This window comes from Carassius auratus, chromosome 17 (genome assembly GCF_003368295.1).
Source record: "Carassius auratus strain Wakin chromosome 17, ASM336829v1, whole genome shotgun sequence".
In the NCBI taxonomy this organism is placed as follows: domain Eukaryota; kingdom Metazoa; phylum Chordata; class Actinopteri; order Cypriniformes; family Cyprinidae; genus Carassius; species Carassius auratus.
This window is the reverse complement of record NC_039259.1, coordinates 24,906,236-24,918,384: the sequence shown is the minus strand read 5'-3', so window position 1 is coordinate 24,918,384 and position 12,149 is coordinate 24,906,236. Positions and strand designations below refer to the sequence as shown.

The following is a 12,149-nucleotide window of genomic DNA, read 5'->3' as shown; positions in this document are numbered from 1 at the left end:
AGGAACCTCCTCCTCCATCATCACGGCTCACACACCAGACACACAAATGCAGAGGAATATGAGAGAAATATTATACATCACGTTTAGCCAAGTATGTGTAATGCGTGCCTTCTTTAAAATTAACAACTAATCTATAATACATTTTTGTTGTCGTCTTAAAATAGTACTTATTGCAGTATTATCCACATTCCCCTTCAATTATGAAAATACAGATACACAGATTTCACACAATTGGTAATTTCAATAGTTTGCAGTAAGAAAACATCAATATATCACATACCTATACTAAGATTGCATAAAATAAAATATTCGACAACCTCCTTGACGTTCTCTGTGCTCATATATTCATGCTTTCTAAAAAAGATGAACATAGATATAGAACTGAATTATTATCAATGCTTCAAATATCAAGTAAAAAAAAAAACCTGATAAGAATATTGAATTGTGGGGCACTTTGGAGTCCATTGCAATAAGCAGGTGACAGGGCCCTCTGGTGGTCAGATTAACGTACTGCACTGCATTCACACACTTATTTGACCTTGAAACATCACTGATTCTCCATGTCCCATAATTTCACTTGCCATTAATTATTAATAAAACAGCAACATTGCTAGGTAATACATTTGCAAATGTTTAAAATAAATACCTGACACGATCTGTATCTAACAGATTCTGAATTGTGAGTGATGAACATAAACAATCTTTTGTTGAAAACACTTTATTGGTCATAAATTTAAAAAGGACAAAACTAATATTAGTAACATTTGAGGTGTATTAAGGTAATAGTCACCAATAAAAACGCACAGCTCATTAAAACAGCCTGGGTGCTGATAAATATTTCTGAAATCAATATTTCTGTGAAATGCATTAGGTGGCACCATAGACTGTATTCTGTATTTGTAATTTCACCTTTACAGTGTTTAATCAAGTACCATGTAATATCAAACTATTCTGCATTATGTAAACTGTCAGTGTTTGACATCTGTTGAATCTTCTACTGTCAAAAACTCACTTGTGTTTTGTGTCATGTATTTGCATGATTGCATGTTCAAATGTCTAATTATTTAATCTCTTTGTTTAATTTTATTGGTCACGGAGTTAAAAATCAAATGGTTAATTATTATGAATTGTTAATATAAACTTTGGTTTTGATGCAAAAGCCAAAGACTAAGGCCAAAACACAAATTAATAATAAAAAAAAGCCTATTCCATCTCTGCCACTATGATGTCACAAAGATATTCTAGAACTAGAATATATGGAACTCCTGAGACTTCAATCTTGAGATGAGAAGACTGCATACATTTACTAAAGACCAAAAGCTGGTAAAAATATATATATACATATCTATAAAATGGAGAACATCAGTCCCACAGTCTTGAACGTGTTTGATGAAGCACGTTTACTGGGTGAACATACTGACTTGATCATCAGGGCAAACGACAGAGAGTTTCAAGTGCACAAGATCATCTTGTGTGGCTGCAGCCCTTATTTTAGGTGAGGAGAAGCATTTAAACTGCAACTGTGTACAGAGTGTCCTACCTAGAAAAAATTATAATTATATATGCCTACATAATTTTCATCAGTTTGCATCATACTGTTAAAACTGTCTAAGATGTCTAATGCATATTGTAAATGAATAGAAATTAATGAGTGCATTAGCAGAACACAGGATATTACTACAGTATTTAGATAAAAATGTTTCTTGAAATTAAATTCTTCATTTTAATGGAATTAAAAGAATGTTTACGAGTTTACGCAGCATGTTGAATTCAATATATGATAACAATCTCTTACAAATTAATCAATCTGTGAAATACCATTCATTGAAGCAGCATATATTTTAAAGCAATATGTTTTTCTAGTCTACTTGTGAAAACTGATTTGAAAAGGTTAAATTGTAAATAATATATTTCTTAATGTGTGAAACAAAAATACTTATCAATAATGCCTATATTTCTTTTTCAAAATTGTTTGCAGGGTTCTCTTCTCTGCTAATTGGACCAGAATACCGGAACATTTCTATGATATTCCAGGATTGTCCCGAAACATCATGTCTCTTATTATTCAGTACGCGTACACAGCATCTGTCCTGATTACAGAGGAGAATGTGCTGGAGCTCTTGGTGGCGGCTGATCAGTTCTTAGTCTCGGGTCTTGTAGATGCCTGCTGTCAGTTCCTGGAGTCACGCTTACGTCCGGAGAACTGCGTTGGCATCCGCATGTTCACAGAGGATTTTCACTCCTGTTCAAAGCTCTGCCGTAAAGCAAAGCTCTACATCCTGCAGCACTTTGAGGAGGTTCTGCAAGTATCTGAGGAGTTCCTGGAGCTCTCACTGGAACAGCTCGAGGAGATCATTGAGAAGGATGAGCTGAATGTCAAACAGGAGGAGCTGGTTTTTGAAGCCGTGCTCCACTGGATTGATTACGCTCCAGAAAGCAGGAGGAAACACATCACCATGCTTCTGCCAAAGGTAAAACAGCAGAGCTATCTTTCAACAGTCTGCACTGTTTTGTTGTTTTAGTTAAAAAAAAAAAAACATTATAGTATGTTTGCCTTGTTTTCAATAACAAATATCTAAAAAGCCTTAAATCAAGATACATTTACTTGAGAAGGACAGTGACTTAAGATACTAACTCTTGTGTATTAAACAATATAAATTAATAACAAAATTAAGTGAGTTTACACCTTTTTATCAATATATTAAATTAGTTTTGTTCTTGTTTTCTGTTTAATTTTAGTTTTAGTAATTTTTTGTGTGTTTTTGTAATTCTTATTAATATATTTTTTATAATCTATTTGTAAATTTTTTTGTTTATTTATATAGATATTAATTTTAAATTAGTTTTTAATTTATATTTATTTATAGTTTTATTAATTTGAGTTTTGTTGTTATTTCAGTACATCAAATTAAACTAAATGAAATTGCGAATGCATTTGATGTTGCCTTCACAGCTGGGAAAAATATATATTTTATTTTATTTCAGGTCTAGTTTATTTTACTTTGGGTAAGAAAAATAATACTTTTGAAAAAAGTTTTTCTTGAGATATTTTTCTTATTTGAAGCATAAACATGCATAATAATTATATATTTTTCAGAAAACAAGACTTAATATCTTAAATCATTTGTCTTTGTATGTATCTTAATTTTATAAAGTTTAAATATTTTTTCTAGAAACAAGACAAAAAAATATAATATTTTGTAATGGTGCAAGCACTTTGAACACCATATCAACTGCCTAGTAACAATCTAGCAATTCTTTTCACTGTGCTTCAGGTTCGAATGGGATTGATGACATCAGACTACTTCATCAATAATGTAAAGAGCAATGCACTGGTGATGGAGAATGAAGCCTGCACGCCTCTCATCATCAATGCAATGAAGGCTTTGTTTGAATTTGACATGGATTTACATGGACCCATCAGCTTAGAGCTCATTCATCAACTGACACGCCCACGTCTGCCCTCTGCGATCCTATTGGCCATCGGAGGATGGAGCAACGGCAATCCCTCCAATGTGATCGAAGCATATGATGCAAAAGCAGACCGCTGGGTCAGTGTGACTCTTGAGGATGAGCGTCCCAGAGCCTATCATGGCACAGCTGTCCTGGATGAGTTCGTCTACTGTGTTGGTGGTTATGACAGTGTGGAGTATTTCAACAGTGTGAGGAAGCTCAATCTAATCACTCAAACTTGGCATGAGGTGAGAAATGTTGTAGGTCAGCCAGTAACTTTAATTTAGCTTCCTTCAAAAAAAAACTAATGGTGAAATGATGGGTATCAGATTGTACTTTGATATGGACCACAGTACTGAATGAAATTGGTTTAAAGAATACTTTAAAGAATAACACTGTATTACCATGGTTCATGTCCAAAAAATGGGTGAATCCAGGATACATTTTTGTTTTCCAACAATTATTGTAGTTTCAGATATAATATATAAAGTTTTATTCAATTGTATTTCAGATACGATTTTTAATTTGTATTTTTGGCATTATAATTTCTATTATATATATATATATATAATTATTATTATTTTTAAATGTTCAATTTTACCTACTTTAGTAGATCAATTTAAACTTAATAAAAATAAGAAGAGTTGTTTTGGAAACTTACTAGAATAAGTTTAAGGGTTAATTTATTTTATAAATAAATGTTTCTTTGTTATTTCATGCAATAAAATGTCATGCATTTTTTTGTAAGGGTTAAGTTTAAGTTAACTATAATAACCCTGATAATATAATATAAATGTTTCAACCATAACAATCATAATTATCCTCAATGATTCTGTCAAAAAAGTTTATATTTATTTAAAAGTCCATCAAAAATCATGGTAATATCATTGTACTTTATTGCAACTGATTAAAGAGAACAATGAAATAGTGTATTGATGTATGCACTGACTTATATGAAAAAAAAAACCCTGGTAAAACCATGTTGTTGTAGGTGGCTCCCATGTATGAACGGCGATGCTATGTTAGTGTTGCTGCTCTGGATGGGTTCATTTATGCTATCGGTGGCTTTGATGGACATGGACGGCTCAAATCAGCAGAACGCTATGATCCTGACACCAACCAGTGGACACTGACCGCATCCATGAACGAACGGAGGAGTGATGCCAGCGCCACATCACTGCACGGCAGGGTAAGAACACGCACCTGTGACCTGTACAGCAGGACTGGTGAAATGGAGAAATTGTGGACTATAGCATAAGAGTACCTTTAAATAAGAAAGAGAACATTGTATGAAATATACTGAGGGTCGTAAACACCATCTATCACCGCTGTGTGAAAGGCTTTAGTAACGAACAGCATGTGTATTATATTTGTGTGTGTTTGGCAGGTTTATATCTGTGGAGGTTTTACTGGGACAGAGTGTCTCTTCTCAGCTGAAAGCTTTAACCCTGACACAAACCAGTGGACTCTCGTCGCTCCCATGAGAAGCCGGCGCAGTGGTGTCGGTGTGATCGCTTACGGGGATCTAGTTTATGCTGTGAGTATTAAACACAGGCATCACTGCTATTTTGAAATCATTGACATTCTATTTTAGCTTGGATTCATATTTTGCAATTAATTTTGAAAACATGCATTTATAGATTTATTTTAGTTTATTTAGCCAATTAGTTTTGGTCATTATTTTTTTTTTGTTATTTAAATATATGTCTATAGTAGCATATGCTTCTTTGTATCATTTAGAACACAGTTTATGCATTTAAAAAAAGCTGTATTTTTTTGTACATAATTTTAGTACAAGTTAAACTAGATTGTTTTGTCAATATGGTTTTAATATTTTTTTTTTCAATTTTAGTTTATTTTACTACACCAAGTTAAACTAAATGAAAATGAGAAATGGTGCTTTGCTGAACTATCTGAAATCATTTGTTAAGTATTTGGTTTCAAGAACAATTTTTAAATGGGGTAATAACCCTTGCACACCTACAGAATCACGGAAGCAATCATAGATTAAAGATTGTTTTGTGTCTATGTAAATGCATGCATGAAAATGCATAAAGTTCACAGAATGCATACATTTTTAAAGGTTGGTGGTTTTGATGGTGCCAACCGTTTGCGGACCGCAGAAACCTACAACCCACAGACTAACATCTGGTGTGATATAGCATCTATGTACAATCCACGCAGTAACTTTGGCATTGAGGTCAGTGGACAGTTATTAGGTGTATTTGCTGAAACTATGAAATCACATTATAATAAGTATTTTCGTAATTATGAATTCAGGGAATCTATATTGGTCCCATATTGACAGCAATTGGAAAATTGGATCTAAAAAAAAAAAAAACTCCAGAAGGTTTAATGGAAATCAGAATGAAGCAATATTGGAAAGTTTGTTGGATTATGGAAACATCTTCCTAATTTCAATAGTCAAGAAACTCTACATTGTATTTTATTGGGTTTCACTAAAGTGATTCATCATTTAGTCATATTAAGGTAAATACTTTGACTTAACATTATTTAATTTCCTTTATACCTTCTTCAAAATCTAGGTAGTTGATGATCAGTTGTTTGCTGTGGGAGGGTTTAATGGACTCAGCACAACGTCTGATGTGGAGTGCTACGATGAGAAGACAAATGAATGGTAACATCCACAAACACAATCTCAAATCATTTGACACTGCATGAGCTAATGAGACCTAATCGCACGAAGAAAAAAATAAAATAAAAATAATATATATATCACTCAATGAAAGTGTAGAGTATTTTTCTTTGCATTCTCAGCCTCTGTTTTCCACACAGGTTTGATGCAAATGAAATGGCCATTTTCCGCAGTGCTCTCAGTTGTTGCATAATATCAGGATTGCCTAACATGGCACAGTATGCTGCCCAGCGAGACACAGTCCAGATACAAGACGAGTCTGACAGTGAATGACCTGCTTCCAGCACCATTCGGACCTTTCACAGCACCTGTGATGTCACACATGAATAAATGCAAAAAAAAAAAAAAAAAAAAAAATTATTTTTATTAAAAGTGTTAATCTTCCTGTCAGATATGGTGTTGTTCATAAGATTGTAGGTTCAAATCCTTCAAGTGTAAAAATAATTATCTCAGTTGTTGTCCCATTAGGACTGTTCCTGTATTATTGAACTAAATTGCTTTGGATAAAAGCTTCTAAATGACAACAAAATCTGAATCTTAACATATTGATAAAAACGACAGTAAATGACTAAAAATGCAGTGTCTAATATTGGGAATAATGTTTAGTAAAATGTTTTGTTTCATGAACGGTTTAATAATCACTGTAAACGACACCGTGAATACATGTCATTTTTTATATATCTGATTACATATCTTGTGTGATTGATTTAGCTCCTAAATAATCAGAGATGTTTTTATTACTGTATGACTTCTGAAAACAATCAAGAGTGCACCAGTTGTACTGAATGTGTGTGTAACTTAGTAATTTATTTATTCATAAAAACATATTTTGATACTTGTACGTTTAGCCCCATCTAGTGTTTAGAATATTACAGTGCCTTGTCATTGTTTTGGTTCCGACTGACGTCCGCTTCCTGAATTTTAAATATTGCGAAAAAAAAAAAAAAAAAAAAAAAAAAAAAAAAAAAAAAAAAAGTGTATTTTTTAGGTAGCCTACTCTGTCCAAAGGGAAGTGAAGAGGATACCCTGTGTGTGTGTGTGTGTGTGTGAGTGAGAATTATTAATGTGAGCAAAGGCTCAGGGGAGGGCAGGGCCTTAAAAAAAAAAAAAAAAAAAAAAAATCCAATAACTAAGTTAAGTTAGTAAAAGAGCTCCAACTTACCTTAAAGAAAAGGAAAGGAAAGGAAAATAGTAAACTTCCCTCACCTCCCTCGCTATACAAAACAGAGGCAACAAAACACAACAGAAAAAGAAAGAGGCGCACACAGACTATTATTTAAAATCACTTGAGACAAAAGAACCACAATACCTTTTGCTCAGCCACAACCTGGAACATTATTCACTAACAGTCCATGCAGAAACAAGAACTAGCCACTGCTAAACACAACTATTATCTCTGCATGAAAAGCTAGCACAAGGTTCAGTCTGGAGCAGGGGAGAAGTGTGTCTCCAAGCAGAGTCTGAACTGCCCTGATATCCTCTTGGTCTTCAGGCAAGCTCTCACAAACAAGCTACAGGTGGTGATGATTTGCCCTGAGGAGAAGCAGAGAGAGAGAGAGAGAGAGAGAGAGAGAGAGAGAGAGAATGAGGGAGAGACAGATCAAAAGCACAAAAAGTGCATTTAACCATGCCCACACCTGTTAACAACAATAAAACAAATTCATGAACAATAATGGTATTAAAATAATAAATATACGTCCAATATATAGTGCATAGTGCAATAATGTTTTCTGTAAAGAATTAAATGTACAGCAAATAAGTGATTACATTTTTTAATCGTGATGTATTTTGGTTTAACATGTACTTCTGTGTATTTATTTGCATTATATTCAAAATTGATGTACATTCTCATAGTGTATAAATCTGCTAATTATCCACAGACTGTCTATTCATGTATTCTGATACATTTAATGAATTAACTTCCATGCATTTTAACTCGAAATGGTAAATAAATAGGAAACATGTTATTTATTAAACTTTGTGTCAGTTCCTCAGTGAAATGGGCGCATTAAAAGAGGCAATCGGCTAATGCAAAAATGTATGGAATTCTTCTATGACCTCATCGTTCCTGGTAATCTTTCGTTTATGACAAAAATAATATTTTAAAGAACTGTTATACCAGACATGATTTAATAATCCTTAAAAGACTGCTTTAAGTTACATTGTAAAAACATAATGCAGTAATGCACTTGAGCCTGGAGGTGGAGCTGCACTCCAAGACCCACAGAGCCCAGAAGCAGAGCTGCACCAAAGGATCAACTGTGCATTATTCTAATGTCATTTGCATAAGCAAATAAATTAAATGTATAAATACATATTAATGGACTAAAATTAGTCTAAAATAAACAATGAGCCTTAATACACTTTACAGAAGGACCAAAATATGGAATGTTTGCTTTTCATAAAATAATAAATAATATTTTCTGAAAGCAAACCATGAGGTGATTTCAGTTTATTTTTATAAATTGAGTTACAATTTGAAATTATTGCTGTGGCAACATATAATGCAGATGCTGTGCATATATATTATGTTATGTGAACTTTATTCCAATGGTCTCTTATTTCCGATCAATGGTAGAGATGATGGTGAATGAAGAGAAGGAGTGTGACACTGATCTGGAGCGTAAAAATGTTGAGGAGCTGTACGATCACATCGGGCTCTGGAACTGGAAGTAGTGGAGCAGAGTTTGACTCCATGCTGAGACCCTATCAGAGCCAGGCAGTCAACTCGATGCTGAGGAGAGAAAACTACAAAAGCAGCAGCTCTCAAAGTTCAGGCATGTTCTACCAATGTTTTTTTTTTTTTTTTTTTTACATTATCTTTGTTGTAGGTCACGATTTGTAACAAAAAGCTCATTTACAATCCCTACACTGGATGGTATTCTTTTTCTGCTTGGAGCAAAGCAAACTGAAACTGTAGTTAAAATAGATGTGCATGGACTTTCTAATCTAAAAATATTAACATAAGTGCATAAGTCATTGTTTAAATTCCCTTCAGCTTGATTATTGAGTTTCCTCTGGCTGCTGTGGACTGGCTGCAGTGGGATCCTTGCTGATGAGATGGGGCTTGGGAACATATGGAAGTATTGTCCTTTATTTTTTGTAACATCCAGCAAAATTTAAGATTATGTAATAATTTCAGTAACACTTTACAACAAAGTCCAATTAATTAATGGCACCTGCAAAGATAGTCAGTGGCCCCAGATGATTGTTGTTTATATTCATTGCATGCTAAAACCATCACACTTGACTATCTGTATATCCTTAGAAAGATTTATCAATTAGACATTTTTGTCATTTTGTATAGAATAGCTAACTTATTCATATTCAGTCAGATCTGCTCCAGTTTGTTTGAGTTAAGAGTTATTTACTAAAAGTTTGTATTAGGACATCTATTAACTTTAGTTTGAACTTTCCAGAAATGACACTTTTTGTTTTCCTCTTATGTCTCTGTCCTCTCCGGAACGATCTGTGAATTACTTTGTCCCTCCTCCACCATTAGAGAGGCAACGAACCATGAAACATGAGGTGAGGCCCAAGGAGAAGATCATTTTTCCAGGTAAAAATGTTTTTACTAAACAAGGACATGTTCCTGGTTCAGCATGCTGATTGGTCCTGGAGCAGCATTTCTATCAGCCATGTTTCATTAACATGTCATCTCATTCACACTTCCTCTCTCAGAGTGCTGGTAAGAACCAACTAGAGAGCAACTACTGCAATTTACTTCGTTTGACTGGTGGTTAGGACTTTGATTCTATTTTGCATTGTTTATTAAAAATTCATTTGTTATTAACACTAATGTCTAAAAACTGTGTATTTCGGATGCTTTTATGAATGGAAAGTTCCAAATAACATTTTGTAACATTATAAATGTATTTACTGTCACTTTTGATCTGTATAATCTAATTCAAAATGGATGAAAAAAAGGGAAGTTTTCCTCACTAAATACATGGAATTATATTTTCAAATCATGCATTTTATGTATTTACACGCACCAGTCTAACAATATATAGTAATACATGTTATGGCCCATTCATAGCAAGAGCTGTAACTATAGAGATATCGATATCACTTTACAGTAAGATTCATTAGTTAAGATTAGTTAACTACTTTAATTTATATGAACTAAGAATGAACGATACTTATACAGCATTTTGTAATCTTAGTTGATACTAATTTCAGCATTTACTAATGCATTATTAAAATCAAAAGTTACGCTTGTTAACATTAGTTAATGCGCTATAAATTAGTATGAACAATAATGAATGACTGACTTTCATTAACTAACATTAAAAAAGATGAATAAATACTGTAATAAATGTATTGTTAATTGTTTAATACATTAACTAGTTGAACCTTATTGTGGAGTGTTGCCAAAATGTCTAAGCATCCACACTAATGCATGATAATGTTGTTTATTAGACATTTTTATTATCCATTAGCTCTGAAAGTGCTTCCAATAAAATAATTGCTCTGTTTTGTTATTGTTAAAGGAGTAGTTCACTTTCAAAATAAAAATTCTGTTATCATCACACCCCACTTGTTCCAAACTTGTATGAGTTTCTTTCTTCTGTTTAACACAAAAGAAGATATATATATATATATATATATATATATATATATATATATATATATATATATAAAATGTTGTGGTTTTGAACGTTTAGCACTATTGACTTCCATAGTATTATCTATTATTTATTTTTTCTACTATGGAAGTCAATGAAGCTCATCAACTATTTGGGTCCCAACATTTTTCAAAATATCTTCTTTAATGTTCAAAAGAATAAAAAAAACTCATACAGGTTTGGAACAAGTAAATGATGACAGAATTTTCATCCTGAATGTGAATTACTCCTTTAAGTGTGAACTTCCCAGTGCTCATAGAATTAGAACAGTTATCAAAACTTATAGTTATTGGTGTGAATGTGAATTTTTAAGGTGTATCAGGGTGTAAAGAGACACGGTTTCATCACCACTTATCTCGATATGTTGACATCCCCTGCAGCAGTAGCAAAGATGGCTTCCTGCTTTATTTAGACATTTAATATTTATTTTACAATCTATGTCAAATACAACTGTACTGTGACCATGTGTCATTTTCAGGTCAGGTCAGACTTGTAGAATCTCTGTAATCTCTTTCCCCTGTAGGGTTGCCTCTCCACGAAGGTCGAGGCTGTTGTTCGAGCCTTAAAGAAAATTCAGATGACCGACGTAGGAGCCAAGTCTCTTGTGTTCTCCACGGTAACACTCTCATTAAATGAGTAACAACATCAAACACCAGACTGCAGCTCTTAACCTTTGACCTTACATTTACGCCTCGCTTTTCAGTGGCAGGGCATCCTGGACATCAGTGCAAAAGCCCTTTTCAAAAACAACATGAAGTTTGCGCAGATTAACGGAATTAAAAAATTTCATGTTTGTGTAATGAAACAAAATGTTGTTCTTATGAAGGATTTTTCCCTCTTTCTTTTCTGTAATTACTTAAATATCTCATAAAATTAGTATATCCAGCAACAGTATTAATTAAATGAATAAAAACATTTATTAATAAATGAGACACAAAACTCAAGAAATGCAATGAATCAGATTTAAAACTGATGAAATCTATGCTTTCTGTTATTCATCCAATTGAGCAGTTCACCGAAAAATGTTCACCCTCAGGCCATTCAAGATGTAGATGAGTTTGTTTCTTCATCTAAACATATTTGGAGAAATGTAGCATTGCAACACTTGCTCAGAAATGGATCCTCTGCAGTGAATGGGTGCCGTCAGGATGAGAGTCCAAACAGAATATTAAAACATCACAATAATTCACAATTAATCCACACCACTCCAGTCTATCAATGAATGTCTTGTGAAGCAATAAAGCTGCTTGTTTGTAAGAAACAAATCCATCATTAAGACATTTTAACTTTAAACCATAATTCAATAAAAGTCCATAATGCATTAAAACATCACTCCAAGGAAAAGTGCATCTCACATCAAAATCCACTCCATCATTTGTTTCGAACTGTTTTGGAGAGTTTTCTATTGTAAG

General features: G+C 33.3%; 1 protein-coding gene across 1 annotated transcript; it reads left to right on the top strand.

Moving 5' to 3' along the window:
• Window positions 1-1,337: 1,337 nt before the first annotated feature.
• Window positions 1,338-6,437, top strand: LOC113117710 (kelch-like protein 10). The gene is made up of 8 exons (XM_026286595.1): window positions 1,338-1,495; window positions 1,979-2,471; window positions 3,276-3,701; window positions 4,445-4,642; window positions 4,841-4,990; window positions 5,537-5,653; window positions 6,000-6,091; window positions 6,250-6,437. The coding sequence occupies exons 1-8, from the start codon at window positions 1,353-1,355 to the stop codon at window positions 6,380-6,382; spliced, it is 1,752 nt and encodes a 583-aa protein (XP_026142380.1). The 5' UTR covers window positions 1,338-1,352; the 3' UTR covers window positions 6,383-6,437.
• Window positions 6,438-12,149: the final 5,712 nt, after the last annotated feature.